Genomic DNA, 17250 nt, shown 5'->3' on the forward strand with positions numbered 1-17250 from the left:
CCTCCACTTCAAACGATTGTTATGCAAAATTAACCAATGGGAACATACATATTCATTGACGTCAACTAAAAGCCCCGGATATATACCTCACGTGATTATAATATCATGACCTTTAGGCGGGAAAATTTATAGTATCCCAGGTGGAAATGTCGAACCCGGAATAAAGAAAGCTTCGGGCTTTCTCGGGTGCCTTGGCTGCAGCTGTAGTCGGGCGCCTGAGGGCGCCCTGATCGGCAAAGGGTTAAGGGGGTATAAAGTAAGATTTGTTCATGACATGATGATTCCATCAGTAATATGCAAATTAGGGCTAAAAATGTGTCTTTTGGTCAAAAGTCAGTAAATCCAAAACTCCTGAGCAGATTGGGCTGAAATTTAATGGGAATACATCTGGGGATGTATAGATGAAGAAATATTAAGGATACAATGACGTCATGAGTGATATGCAAATTAGGTGTAAAAATGTTCATTTTTGGTCAAAAACTTGTATCTCACAAAGTACTTGGTTATTGACACTGAAACTTGGTGAGATATTTCTGAAAGTGTTATTATGCAGATTTTCTTCAAAATATTTTGACAAAATTGGCCCTAGCAACCATGACCACGCCCTTAGCAACAACCAATTGGCAGTATATTTTGGTCAAATAACTATTATCATCTGGTAGGCAAGTGAGTAAACATTCAAAAAATGTATGCAAATATCCCTAGCAACCATGAACACGCCCAGAGCAACAGCCATACGGTTGTGTATTTCACAAAGATAAGATATTAATAGGCAATTGAATAAACATTCAAAAAATGTACGTAAATTTGCCTAGCAACAAGACTACGCCCATAGCAACAGCTAAATAATCGCGTATATTGCAAAGATAACAGGAATAGAATGACAAATGAATAAACATTCAAAAAATGTATACAAATGTGCCTAGCAACAAGACCACGCCCATAGCAACAGCCAAATGATCATATATATTGCGAAGATAACAGGGATTGATAGACAGTTGAATAAACATTCAAAAAATGTATGTAAATTTGCCTAGCAACAAGACCACGCCCATAGCAACAGCCAAACAATCATGTATGTTGCGAAGATAACAGGAAATAGAAAGACAAATGAATAAACACTCAAAAATGTATGCAAATATGCCTAGCAACAAGACCACACCCATAGCAACAGCCAAATAATCACATATGTTGCGAAGATAACAGGAATAGAAAGACAAATGAATAAACATTTTAAAATGTATGCAAATATGCCTAGCAACAAGACCACGCCCATAGCAACAGCCAAATGATCACGTATATTGCGAAGATAATATTAGGAATTCATACACAGGTGAACAAAAACATACAAAAATGTATGCAAATATATCTAACAACATGACCAAATGATAGTGTATATGTGTATCACAAAGATAGCAACATGGTTGGATAGGCCAACTGGATAGTTATTCAGCAAATGAACACTTATTGTTAGCATGGACAAGCATATGGATAAACATTTATAAAAACTGTACAGTTGTGCTACAACGCATTGGCGGTATTTTTTTCCTATGGCATTTCTATCGTATACCACAGTAATATTAATATTATAATAAAATGCCATTTTTGGTCAAATTTAGGTGTTTTTTCGATTCTCTTAACTCATGAACTGATGATGTCGGAAATGCCACTACATGTGACAATCAGCTGGAATGAAAACAAACTACGTTTGCACATTTGTATTTGTGCATTTATCGTCATTTTTAGACAAATTTTGGGATTTTGTCACATTTTAAAGCTGTCTGTCTCGACTTTTTTCAAAATCCATGAACGAAGAATTGTAGTACGTGTGGATATGAATCAAATGATATACTGGGTGCTTAGGCACATAGTAAACAGAGATAGGATTTGAACGTAGTTCTTGCAGTCTTCGAAAATGTCATGTCACCATGTATGACAACCATGGGACAGCAGGTTCGTAAATCTTCTGCAGGTATGTTCTATACAAAGCACTTATCCCCAAAAATGGGTGAATTACATGATGTAATAAACTATGGCTTTTGAGAGAAAATAAATTCGTAACCGTCAATAAATATTTGTGTAGTTTTATTAATTGTAAATATGAGACAGTATGCAGCAGGGTCGTAAATCTTTACCTGTATTTTCTATGGACAATCGGTGCCGTGGTGGTGCACATGGACGGTGTAATGCGTATCATGCTTGGCACAACATTAGTCAAGTTACGTGTACACTGTATGCTTGTAATGCTGTCACTCGGTAAATTGTATCATGTACTAATATTATATTTTCTTGCCTTTGAGTGAGAAATGGGACAAATACAATTTATAACTGTAAGTAAATGTATGTACTTGTACTATATTAATTGCGATTGTGGGATGGCTGGGTTGTGAAACATTCTGAGTTTTCAAAAACGAATGATAAAAAGTTAATAATAGTGTTTTGGGATGTCTTCTACCTAATAATGGTTTATTTTAGTCGATGAATCTAGCAGCTCAAAAGCGAGGGACAGCTATTCTGGAGACGGTAGATGACCTAGTAACTTTTGCTTGACACATATGACATACCGTTGGAAGATGCTAGCGCTCTGCATATATGTCATTGATATTGAAAATTTTTCAGACAAGACCTCTTCAGTTATGATTAGCGAAATATTTATTTTTGCCGAGATTAGGTCTACAATTCCGATTTTCACAATGCCTCTTGTCTTGAGCTTTGAACACATCCAGCTTGCATACGAAATGCTAGTCCTGCTTGCACTGGTCTATATTACTAACATGACCCTCAACACCGAGGGGTTGACTAGTGAGTAAACATTCAAAAAAGTATGCAAATATCCCTAGCAACCATGACCACACCCAGACCAACAGCCAAACGGCCGTGTATTTCACAAAAATAACAACAGGGATTGATAGACAATTGAACAAACATTCAAAAAATGTACGTAAATTTGCCTAACTATAAGACCACGCCCATAGCAACAGCCAAATAGTCACGTATTTGGCAAAGATAGCAACATGGTTGGATAGGCCCACTGGATAGTCATTCAGCAAATGAACACCTATTGTTAGCATGGACTAGCATATGGATAAACATGTTTAGAAACTGAAAAGTTGTGCTACAATGCCATTGGCGGTATTTTTTTATGTCCAGAACCATTATTTGGGCATGACTGGACCAATTTCTATCAAACTTGGTACAAGGACAACACACTATGGCATACATGCATGTCAATTTATGTCTTGATACAATCCAATATGGCTGCTGGGCGACATTTTTACCTGGAACTTGCAGTGTTTTGCCAACAAAATAGAATGGACTCCAGGGGTCGAAATAATGAAAAAATCACTTGTCCACTGGGCAAGTAGAAAACAAAAAGTACTTGCCCAAATCAAAAAGTGCTTGCCCATTCCAAATAGTGGGGTATTTTTTTGTGGCTTACAAATGCACTGTTGTGATTGATTGGTCTTTCTTTTGTTTATTATCAAAAAATGTCTCTTTGAAAGTTTCTGTGGGTACTGAAAAGTTCTCTCCACAATAAAGTGGTTTTTTTTAACAGGAGTCCTAGATAATATGGCCTAATTAATATTCATACTATATAGCATAACATACTATTTTTTGTTCACCTGTAAAAAGTAGTTGTAATCACAAGTTTTTCAGCACTTTCATAAGCTATCAATACAAAAAAATGAACATTTATTTCAACACATATAAAACCTTTCTAAGTATTTCCTTTTGCACCATGTCAATATATTTCTTTCCTTCCTCATCCACACCAACTATTTTTCTCCCACAAAATTTGCAGTTGATTCAAACACCCAAAACCTGAAAAATCATGTTGTAATTTACTATTGATGAAAAATATTCAATGAGTCACTGGTCATTCCACGTATGTTTTCTTGATAGAGTAAACAAAGTATGTCAAGGACAGCTGGTCCAGATTGTTTTGAAAAGTGGTCAGTCAAGAAAGATGTCTTCTCAATATTGGTACAATGTTATAATTTTCCAGACTTGTTGGCACCATGGTTATACAATGTATCCAAAATGCTGTCAGACATGTGTAGTGTCTGATAAGTACAGCATGAACACAGGCAAAAAAACATCCCTGATCAATAATCATACGAAATTCTCCTTGCCCCTTGGGACAAGTACTTTTCAAAACAATTTGCCCAAGCCTTCAAATCACTTGCCCGGGGCAAGTAAAAGGCCATTATTTTGAGCCCTGGACCCTATGTCCAGTGAGGGCAATTCGCTGGTATTTAGACCGATCTAAGTCATTTAGGAAGGGTAGGACACGGCTGGTCATCCCGTTTCCCCCTTCAGTTAAAGACGACTGCTCCCCAGCAAATATTGCTAAAAGGATTATTGATACTGTCAAGTGGGCTTACGTAGAATCCCAACAGGATCACTTATCTCCTCACAGTCACGGCTCGTGAAGTTAGAGCTATTACTGCCTCATGGACCCTCATATCAGATCAGGCTTGCCTGTGGCTGACATTTTACAGGCAGGCATGTGGAGATTTCCTAATTCGTTTATTAGTTATTATCTTCGGGATATCTCTAGCCATGCTGAGGATCTAGCCACTCTAGGTCCATTTAGCATTAGTCAGAATATCACATTAACAGGTCATACAGAGACACCCACCACCTAGCTTGTGACAAATTCTGTATCCCATAGTAAGAATATTTAGGTGAGTATCTTTCCGAAAGCATAATTGTTGTGTCTCCCGAAACTACAATTAGTGTTGAAGGAAAGATATTCACCTAACAAGCACCCCCCCCCCCCCCCCCCCCACTGTCTCAGTATAGTCGGGTTTCTAGACTAAGATTGTGTTCCATAGCGCAACTGGTCTTCCAACGTTGAGGGCAGTAATGTTAGGAGGTGGATAAATAAAGTTTGGAAAAACATCGGGAATTGTAAATGATAATAATATTTAGGTGAGTATCTTTCCTTCAACAGAAATTAGTTTCGGGAGAAACGACAATTTTATTGTATGAATTATATGACCATTATAATGAATCTGCACTAAATTTTTGCTGTCTTGCAAAGCATACTGTCAACATAAGTCTGTTTGATGTCATTTTTATTCTCAATATTATTTTTTTAAAATAAATCTCCATACAGACTGACAAGAAAGAGGGCAACATCACCTGTGCCATCACTATCAACATCTGTGATGAGTGTTTCAAGGTAAGTGTACTTTCGTAATTGTCTAAGGCAACAATTCTTGTTTCTGATATCGACAGTGGAATAAGGGGCCGTGTCATTTTAAAACTGATGCATGACAAAAGTGATTCCTTCGTTTAGGGGGAAGGGGGTAAGAATTCACTTCATTTTGCGTACCTCAAAAACGCAATAAGGATATATAATTCTTACTAAAATGGAATCAAAAGTGGCAATGCTATTCAGGGGTGAACAAATCTACTGGTCCGAAGTCCAGGACCAGTAATTTTTTGGGGCGGACCATACAAATTTGACCTTGTCTGGTCCGTTGGACCAGTACCTTAAACTGTAAATAACCATTATAAATTTATAGAAGTAAGAACAGCAACAACTGAATGTGAACAAACAAGGAATACGATCACGATGGAGCTGAAACTACACTCCTTGCATGACCTTTCTATGGGTCATGAAGTATAATGAGGTGACTTTTGATGTCAAACCAGCAATATATGCACTGTAGAGGTATAGTGAACTATATTGTTCAAGTGAATAGGAAATTGATGTCTGTTAGAATAGGAGGGACATGAACTTGGAAAGTTGAATGGCTGGTGGTGCGTGAATACATCATACATGTAGTAGTGGCCTTGCATTGTAGTTTATTTCACTGAATCAACAACAATGTGAAATGATGGACTTAATGACTCCATAATCACAGGAGATAACACTCAACAGCCATGTGGCTCATATCATTACTAATAGGAACATAACCGGTTTAGGGACACAAGATTAATCAGGGGTCGAAATAATGAAAAAATTTCACTTGTCCACTGGGCAAGTAGAAAACAAAAAGTACTTGCCCAAATCAAAAAGTGCTTGCCCATTCCAAATAGTGGGGTATTTTTTTGTGGCTTACAAATGCACTGTTGTGATTGATTGGTCTTTCTTTTGTTTATTATCAAAACATGTCTCTTTGAAAGTTTCTGTGGGTACTGAAAAGTTCTCTCCACAATAAAGTGTTTTTTAACAGGAGTCCTAGATAATATGGCCTAATTAATATTCATACTATATAGCATAACATACAATTTTTTGTTCACCTGTAAAAAGTAGTTGTTAAAATAATCACAAGTTTTTCAGCACTTTCATAAGCTATCAATATAAAAAAAGAACATTTATTTCAACACATATAAAATCTGTCTTAAGTATTTCCTTTTGCACCATGTCAATATATTTTCTTTCCTTCCTCATCCACACCAACTATTTTTCTCCCACAAAATTTGCAGTTGATTCAAACAACCAAAACCTGAAAAATCATGCTGTAATTTACTATTGTTGAACAATATTCAATGAGTCACTGGTCATTCCAGGTATGTTTTCTTGATAGAGTAAACAAAGTATGTCAAGGACAGCTGGTCCAGATTGTTTTGAAAAGTGGTCAGTCAAGAAAGATGTCTTTTCAATATTGCTACAGTGTTATACTTTTCCAGACTTGTTGGCACCATGGTTATACAATGTATCCAAAGTCCTATCAGACATGTGTAGTGTCTGATAAGTACAGCATGAACACAGGCAAAAACATATCCCTGATCAAAGAAATTCTCCTTGCCCCTTGGGACAAGTACTTTTCAAAACAACTTGCCCAAGCCTTCAAATCACTTGCCTGGGGCAAGTAAAAGGCCATTATTTCGAGCCCTGTTAATTATTGAATTGTATAATAATTCAAATATATCAAATAAAACATTTTATTTTCTATCACTCAGTCAGCATTGATTGTATTATTGTTTTTATTCATAAAGGAATTTCAAATGATTTTAAGTAGAACCCCTTTCACGAAATGAAGATGCACAAACTTCATGTTGTCCCACAGAAGCATAGACCCGCCACCAACAGGATCAGAAACTGCGGCATTTCCTTTGAAGCGAACTCTGTTTGCATACATTAAGTTTAATTAATCCTGTTACTATAGCGGTAATGAAGACTTCCTGTTCAGGGTGTAAAAACCTCACAACGCTACATAAATCACACGTAAAATCTCGCAAAGGACAAGAAGAGATTATGCGCGGTTATGCTAATTTATGTTGATGACCACAACACATCATGACATGGTTTGGTGTCTTCCAGTGAGGATCATGGATTTTCTGGTGTCTTCAATGGCGATTTTTGACTTTTGTGACAATGTATCAATAATGGTGACCTATATACATTGACCTCTATATAATTAGTGTACAGTGAGGGCACGCCACTCAACAAAATCTTGATAATTTTCTCGTAGTGAAAGGAATGTGAAATTTTCTACATGCAACGAGTAGACAGACCGACTTGTAAACTCGTGGTGGGACAGAAGGAAGTTCAACATGCACATGCCATATCCCGGGTATGTAGGGGATCACGAAAGCCGAGTGAAGTTGAGGATGGCAAGCTTTCCTGTGCTGAGAATAGGAGGCGGGCAACATGTAACTTTCATTGGGACTTGACAAATCACAGATATAGAGCTAAATTTCTTGCATAAATCACGAAATTGCAAGACTTATACCCTTACGGAAGGCATTCAGTTTAAATCTGGTCTATGAATATATCAACAGTTACAATAGAGGTATTAAAAATGGCAACCACGTATTGGATATTTACGTTTTATTTACGTTTTATTTCGATGTAATTACGATAACATGCCTCATCCTGATCAATGAAAACAGCCTAACATATTAAAACATGATAAAAAGCATCAATGAATGGACTACTGAAAATTTCAAGAATTATTTCTGACTGAGAGTAATCGGGGTAACAACCTTAACGAATGAAACACTGTACTCAAAGCATACTTCAACTATTGCGAACAACGGACAGCTTATGCAATCAATTCTTCTTTTCATGCCATAGAACAACACAATACACGACAAGACTATGTATGCATTTACCTAAATACTATATATCTTGTTTAGGAACCAATATGGTGGGAAATGCCTTGACAAATACTATTTCCCTCTAGGGTTTGTCTTACATTGTAGCACATTATTTTTAGTAACACCTAAATTACATGTAAGGAGAAAATGAAACAGACTGTATATTTTTGATCATGTAACGTTTTATCTATATTTTGTATTACAAAGTAAATTACAATATGCAGCATAAATGCTCAGATTTGGACTGCATTTGTATTATGTGTCTAACACGCAACCCACACACCCGAAATGGAATGAGCCACTACGAAAAGATGTTTGCATTTGTTTGAAACTTCACACATATACATGTGTACACATCTGAGGTTCCAAGTCAACTATATATGATTTGATACAGAATACTGCAGAGAACAATGCAGGAGGACTAGTCTCATCAATCCTTGTAAGTCTTTGGAAAAACCAAGATGACAGTCAACGACTGCTGTCATGGAAGTAACTGAGGCTGGAAAAAATGATGAAACCTTTGTTATTCACTTGCTGAATGGACAAACTCAGTCACTTCTGCCCTAGACCCCTCCACCAACAGGATACGCAACTGCGGTAAACATCAAAGGAGATCTAAATGTTTAATGTACGATGTTTGTTTGCATACATTAAGCTACATAAGCATTTCCTGTCCATTTCCGAGTTGTTTACAGTCACTGTGACTCAGTGAGAGTTGCTAGCTATCCGAAAGGTTTTTGACTAAATTTTTCGACCATTTTGGGTTTTCCAGACAAATTTGACAAAACGTAGTACAACTTTTGTCATCATACTGCAACCATGACTAACACTGTTTTCCAATGTTCTCGTCACACATTTCTGTCAAATTTCTGATCCTTCATGAGATCCAAGTGAAGTCGTCATTCAAGGTTTTTTGTTTCGTTGATGTCTCAAAAATAACCGCTATAACAAATAGAATTATAGAATTGTAAAATGACTGAAACCAAGCATGTCAACTTTTGTATATTTATTATTGTAAATTGGGTATTGTTCAACTAAAAGTGGTGTATGTCTGAATATACAATGTGTACAGATTCTTAGGCAAGATGTAATGTTTCACATTAGTGGGACCTGGGACCAGTAATTCTTTCAGCAGGACCACTGGATTTTTAAGGCACTGGTCCAGGGAACACCAGTTCACAAAATGATTTGTTCAAAATTATTTGATTTGTCTTGAAGAAATGACAGTCAGAAACTTTGCCGACATACATGGGGAGAGATGCATGTTGTTCTAAAATAACCGTATGGCCAAGTAACCCCCCCTGGTCAGAGAGTGATGTACACTAAATGAATGACAAAAACAACCACTTGAATGCTATGATAGTATGAAAACATGCATGGTTATATTATTCACCAACTCCTAAACAGAAGTTCCTGAAATCAAGAGACTCTTTCTGTTATTAAATAATTAAATAATATTATATAATAATACTAATTTTTGTAATAATCGAGTTTATTTGAATATTAACCACCCTACCTGGGGTAGTTTTTTATGCTGAGTTCAAAAAAGGGGTCATTTTATTAACATCCGCTGCCATGGTAACCAAAATCTTCATAGTATGTGGATGATTTTTCCAAAATTTGACAAAAAACATGGAAAGAAACAAAAATTAATGAAAAGATTTCCTTGTTTTTGACATATATGACATGGGGCTATCTGTTGTAACACAAATTGCCTAAAATAGGACAGCTGTTTCCATGGAAACAGAGTAGAGTAAAAAATGTGTTGGTTGAACACCTACATACACTGGAAAATAACATGATAAATTTAATTATAACATAGTTTATTTGCATATTGACCACCTTATCTTGAGTAGTTTGTTATGCTGAGTTCAAAAATAGTTATCATTTTAGGAACATCTGTTGCCATGGTAACCCACATCACCATATTATGCATTATTTGGCAAAATTTATGTAAACTTTGAAGAACAAAATTTTTTTACAAACAAATTCCTTACTTTTGGCATATATGCACGAGTGATATCCATTGTAAGACAGATTATCTAAAATTGGAGTGTGGCTTCCATGGAAACATAAAATATGCTTACATTACAAATGCCATGTTTTAGTAAAAAAATACATCTGACATACACCTACAATCAAATGGGTTTGCTATTAGAATACCAAATATTTTGTTACTCTAAGTCCAAATAAAATATGCAACAAGTCACAAACTGAGTGGTCGTAAAAGCTTAACATGTATGTCAGAAGATCTGTGCCGATTACAAGGTCCAATTACGATCCCAAATTTCGAAGGGCCAGGCCAGACTACATTACAACATGGAGGTTAGCTCTGGATGTATGCGCTACGATGTTCGACACGTCTTCCATCTCCGCTATGGTTCTTCCCTATATAAAATTGCGAGATCTCATTTGCATGGATTTTCGGAATAAAAACCACCCATACCCTTTGTAATGACTACTAGAAATACAGAAATAAACTTTAAATCGGTAAATTCAACCTACGTGTTTGGTATTCTATCATTTCTTGTTTAACGTTCGCTTGTGTCGTAACACGGTTGGCTACGCGACTGGCTCGCCATGTTGGCACATGCGCACAACGTTACTCCGCCCTAAGGTCACCTGATCGTCTTGTGACCCAAATGAGCTGACGACAGTCGCTGACCACAATCGCGCGCATTTCCTATTCGTCGAAAGTTTGTCTTTTGTCATGTAAACAATGGGTAGTTGTTTTAATTGCGGGGAAGTCTTCAAAAAAGTAAATAAATCGTACCAGAGGGTAGGTTTAACAGCCAAGTTACCAGACTGTCAATCAACAGCTTCACAAGTTTTACATACATACATACATGCATGCCTACATACATACATACATACATACATACATACATACATGACACACATACATACATACATACATACATACACACATGCACACATACATACATACATACATACACATACACACACACACATACATACATACACACATACATACATACATACATACACACATGCACACATACATACATACATACATACATACATACATACACACATACAAATCTAGAAACATACATGTACAAAATAGAAGACAAATTGAGTATTCTGTAGTCTGATAACACAAAATTTTATTGAAAATGTCATGCATACATTTCACTTATTTACAATAAGTAAAGCTTCAAGTCATATCACCATTGTTATGCAAATTATAATGAGTCTACAACTTAGTCATTCACTGACCTCAACTTTTAGCATAAATCATGTCTGACGAATAAGAAAGGTATAATCAACATGAAAACTGCAAAATTCTGAATTATTAGCAATGTGAATAAAATTTAGAAATTAATGACCAATATCTTCAGTAGCTGATTCTTGAACCATAGATATAGAACTATAAGTGTGGAATCATGATCTTCCTTGGGTATTTTTGATGAATTGTACCACTCGTATATCATCTGAAGCTGCACAAAAATCTGTAAATAATCAAGTGATCGTTTTTCATATCATACAGAACACTTGTGATTAAACTAACAAGTTGTATACTATCTATTTTCAGGTACATAAAACACAAAAAAATAACACTGATGGTGAGAAGACGTTAATAATAGTGTATGAACAATTCAATTAAAATTCACACAGTGAGGGGCAAGATCAATTGTACAATGGAGAATAAAAACTACATTTGGGGTTTGTGTGCAAGATAGACGATGGTCTGCAAGTCTTTGTTCTTACTTTTGATACCTTTATCCAATTTACAGTGAGAGTACAATTCCCTAGTATATTCCTTTTACAGGAACAATTCTTAGTTATGAATCTGCTGGATGAATTTACAAGTATTCCAGCCCCTGAGAAAGCAACACATCTTGACTACAGATATATGAAAAAACAGCCTCCTAATTACATATAGTAACTCTAAAATCGTACAAATCAATATCACCATTAAAAGACACAAAATGTGAACATTTCTAATGGTCCTGGGATAGGCATATACAATATTATCAGGGACAATAGAATGGGAGAATACACAATACCATGTATAGGTACTGTCATGCAGTCTTTGTACCCCAACTTGTACATTAAGGATTAGCTTGGAATATTTTATTCACTTGATGCCATTCAACTCTCAATATTTCCATCGCCCATTTCAAATTATCAATGCTCATAGAGGTATAATGCATGTATATTACTTTCTGTAATATTTAATAGTACCATTATTGTACATGTACTGGACCAACACATTACAAAGCACACACACTCAAAATTATGCACTTCCAAGTTCCAGGTTATGGTTTGATTCAGATCAAACAGCATTGAGAGAAAGTGATAGCATATGGGATCTCTACATTTGTATGTTGACTAACGTAGAAGAAATTAAATCTGACTGACATTACAACCTTTAACACTCAAATACAGACTTTCTCCCTTTTGTAACAACTTTATGGCATTCTTATGAGTTTTAATTGCTTTGATTATAATACTGGTACAGGCATGGGCCTATGTAAGTTGTCAATTTTTAAACAATGTTGTTAATGAACAAATTGTTGACTGATTACAATTTTATGATAATGCCACCACTGTGATTGAATCTTCTAGCTTTCAGTGAGATGTTTATGATATTTATGTTTACTTATGTTTACACTTTTGTCATTTAAAATGACTATTTACTTGTTTTGCACTGCTAACAATGTTACATGTATTAATTGATTACATCTAGAGACATCACATATTGGGCAGACGATTAAATCAATTGAAACTGTATACTAGTACACGTGATGATACATGTATAAACAATTGTGACAAACCATGCAAACGTTTCACTTTAGTGTTACAAGTTGTATCAACACTACAAATAGTTCTCAAACACTCACCCTTACTATCTTGGTATTGAACATAATTCCCAATCTGCTGGCAATTACATCCTCCAAAGAAAGTCAATCCTTCGTGAGGCCAGTTAAATTCTTTTTGACAGATGCATACCCATTGAAGGGTTGCTGATGTTATCATATATCTAACAGAAGAAAATACAATTGCTAATATGTTACATCAAAAAAAAAAAGAAAAAGAAAAAAAAAAGACTTAGCTTAGGTTCCTCCACGGTTTGGCAGTTCACTGAAAGATGACTATGCTGAGCCATGGTTTGGAGGTTGAATCCATAGAAATTGGAAGACCCCACCCATAAGAATATTGTAAACCAACCTCAATTTGATTGTCATTAATATATCAATATGCCTTAAACTGACATTTGCCTGAGTGTTTATCCTAGTTCCAAGTATTGCTAACCTGCAACATTTACACTGTCATGTCATTTATATATTACTGTATGATATAGAAAGATATCATTATCAATTTGGGGTGATATTGATATTACATATACATATATTTGTAAGTGAATACCATTTTGATATAATGTAATTCTATTTGTTATACATTTATTATATATTGCATCTTTGTTTACATTCCAGTGATATTGGTATTTAGTCTTTGAATTTAATGTCAATTAACTATTACACAAAATATGTTGTACACTGTCAGACTGTTGACTACATTATAAAGTTTTAGTGAGATTAAATTGGTCAGTGAGACTATCATCACAAGAACAGATACATGAATGATGTAATGGGTGGGATAGACATTAAAATTGTGGAACTCATTGCCTCTTTAAAAAATGACTATATAATTGTTACCAAAAGTCAGAAATAGTCTATTTTATATACTATGATATTTTAATTATCCTAAAAAAACAAAGTCAAATATAACGATGTAGCATAAACATTCAGTGGTAACAAAATGTGAATATAACTATGTTATTGTTAATCATGTTTGACCCCAAAGAAATAAAATATACGACTGCAGTGAATACAGCTTTAGTCTTAGGAGTTATGCATGAATAATACTAGCATGTAAATTTATCTCACATATAGTATATGGGGCATAACTGCTGACTACATAACTTATAGACATTGTTTTATACTGATGAAAATAAGAAAATATCCTGTCATTTAATGCCTAGAGAGTAGAGTTCATACAGATCCACTATGTCCCTCATACTGTCAATGGTTGACAATACAACATGAGTAAATAAAACAACTTACCCTCTTACTTCAATATATTAGTTATTTAGTACTTAATTTCTTGAATTTGGTCTTCACAGGAAAATACTCAGTACAATCGACTTCAGATAGTGACTACAATATCATTCGCTTTCCAAATGTCACTATGTCAAGTTTTTTATGTAACTTCTTCTTACAAAGGTCACTAAAGGTGGGATCGATTGGTTCAACTTGAAACAAAGTTGCACGATCCAGGCCTTGTTGTTACGATCGAATGAGGACGAATAACGAAACGTTTTTGGCATTTCATCATTAATACGAGCAAGAACATGATCCTGACAAAGCCTTTGCATTGAGGCCTTAAATATGCTAGCAACATTTTACGGCGAGACAGCTTCGATCACATTATACTTGTTGATGTTTGAGATGTGCGTAGCCTTATCAGAATAGCACATCTATCACTTGCGCGACCTCATGCGGGTCAAATATGACGCATGCGTATTACGTTCTGAAGTGGTGTTAACTTTACCGTGTTAGGACACAAGCGAACGTTAGACAAGAAAGGACAGATTAAACCAGACGTAGGTTGCATTAATGATCTAAACTTGTTTTCTGTACTTGATATAGTGAAAAAAAAGGTTCTAGGTGGTTTTTATTTAGATAATCAGTGCGCATGATTTTCCGTTCGCAGTCTCCGTTAAAAACTATAGGGAAGAACCATAGCGGAGATGGAAGACGTGTCGAACATCGTAGCGCATACATCCAGAGCTACATGGAGGTGTGCTACATGTACATACATAAACAAACTGGTGTGTGGGAATGTGAAGAAAATTACTGTAACAGGCCTTCGCTAGTTTTCTGTTAAATATTACATGTAAAAGCCTGCAACCATTAGCAATAATGGCAGCATAACACAGAAATAACGATATACATGTACAGTAAAACGTCGATTATCCGAACGTCAAATATCCGAATTGATCGGTCATCCGAACTGACTACGTGTCCCCCGAAAAAATCTATTGTTCCGATGTCAAAGTAATGAGCGCGGTTTGTCTTGGAGCTACAGTGTGTATTGTTTGTAAACAATCACTGTCCACCACTAGAATGACGTGATGTTAATGACGTACGGTAAAACAAAAGACGACTACATTGAGTGTGTTGGAACGAAACACCTTCAATAACATCTCAATAAAGTTGTTCTCCTATTGACCGCCCGTTGTCTTTTGTCTTTTGTATGATTCATAAAAGATTTGAAATGATTGTGAAATGGTGAGAACGGCATGTCACACTCTGACTAAAGTGATGACTTTCAAACAACTTGTCGGCATGAGATGTAACGCAACCGTAGTTGCGGCATTGCTACTTAGACCAATGACTGTGATACCGAAAAGATGATTGTCGGTCAGAAGTGAAAGGAGTTTCGTTTCTTTTTCCAATAAAGATTTTCAAAGGTGTAAAAAATTTTCAGCTTTGGCCTACCTATAAATCTGCGATGTCTAGGAAGGAATCCTCACTTGATCGTGAAACTGAAGATAAAGAAAACGATGTCCCGTGTGAACCAGTACCATCGCACGGCGAAGCGGCAGCTATGTTTTCTCCGTGTTTGTTATGGCTAGAGTCGCAGCCTGATTGTGAATCTACCCAGTTGTTATTGCTCCGTAGTTTACACAGAAAAGCAGCAGACAGCCGTGCAATGAAACAGAAACCCCTGACTTCATTTTTCTGAACTTTATTTTTTTTCTAATTGAGTGGCTAAATTGCGGACACATCGTTTGTACACATTGATACAATTTGATTACATTTACATGTCAGTGAACACTATTTATAGATGCAACCATGACAACAGTGCGTTCTTATCAGCTGTCCACCACGTTGTCGTCTTTCTTGTAAATACGTCTTTTGATTTCTTCTACACACATTCAATTCACAATGTCGTTTTCCTATCATATTCAACTCTTTATTTAGTTTTAGTATTAAATAAGTACAGTTCATTAAAAAGGGTTCTATGGAGTACGGTACGTTTCATTTGTCTGAGAGTGCATGTAACATGTGTAAGTGTGATATGCAGCGTACATGTACGTTCATTCTGTATGAGTGCGACCTTTTGACCCCGCCCCATCCCATCTCGATGCAGATCGCATATCCGAACTGACCGCATATCCGAACTAAATGCATGTCTCCGTAAGCGTTCGGATAATCGACGTTTTACTGTACTGTGTGAAATTACGATTTAATACAAATTACTCAGCTTGGAAATACAACCCCATCTTGACATATTCTTGTCCTTTTCAGTTGCGCTGACATTTACAAACATGTACGTTAACGAAGTCATCAGCTCTACATACCTTTTGCTATGAACAAATTTCAACTTTCCTTTCTTGGCAGTGTAAATCATATATGTATGTGCACACGTAGTACATAAACTTCAGTTGAATATATGACATGATCATGATGGATAAGCGATGTAACATTCGATTATGTAGGTCTTTGAGTAATAAGGTCCGGTTTGACACAACATTGACACTTGTACTAAAATATCCATCCAAAGTTGCGTTCAAAGAAACCGTTAGTTGTGTTATGATTGAACACAATGCCGCTGCATATAGTTGAGGATGAGTAGCCTTCCATACCTTCCATTTTTAAGGGAATATTGATAAATTATCCATGATTTCACAGTTGTGTTACCATCAAGGTTGTGACCTTTTATTAGTCCCCGCCGGACAAAGTCTGGGACGGAGACTTACTGATTGGGTTCCGTGCATCCGTGTGTCCGTGCGTCCGTTTCTTGGAGATGCCTGGACAGATTTTTTTCAAACTTGGTACAGGGGCAACATACAATGGCATACATATGCATGTCAATATGTTTCATGATACAATCCAATATGGCTGCCTGGCAGCCATTTTGTTTGCAAATTTTTCCTGTCTAAAGCCATAACTCCGACATGCTTGAACAGATCTCATTTAAAGTTGGTATTAGGACAGTGTTCTATGACATACATGTGCATATTCATTGTTGTCATGATACGATCCAATATGGCCGCCTAGCAGCCATTTAGTTTGCGAATATACCATGTCCAAAGCCATAACTCAGATATGTTTGAACAGATCTCATTCAAACTTGGTATTAGGACAGTGTTCTATG

The 17250-nt window shown here is 36.0% G+C and overlaps 1 protein-coding gene across 1 annotated transcript in view; it reads left to right on the plus strand.

Moving 5' to 3' along the window:
* Positions 1 to 17250, plus strand: part of LOC144439023 (uncharacterized) — a 131689-nt gene that overhangs the window by 58086 nt on the left and 56353 nt on the right. The window contains exon 4 of the mRNA XM_078128264.1: positions 5123 to 5188. Within this exon, the coding sequence (XP_077984390.1) occupies positions 5123 to 5188 (66 nt within the window). The remainder of the gene's footprint in view (positions 1 to 5122; positions 5189 to 17250) is intronic.

Source organism: Glandiceps talaboti, chromosome 8, assembly GCF_964340395.1.
Source record: "Glandiceps talaboti chromosome 8, keGlaTala1.1, whole genome shotgun sequence".
Taxonomy (NCBI): Eukaryota; Metazoa; Hemichordata; class Enteropneusta; family Spengelidae; genus Glandiceps; species Glandiceps talaboti.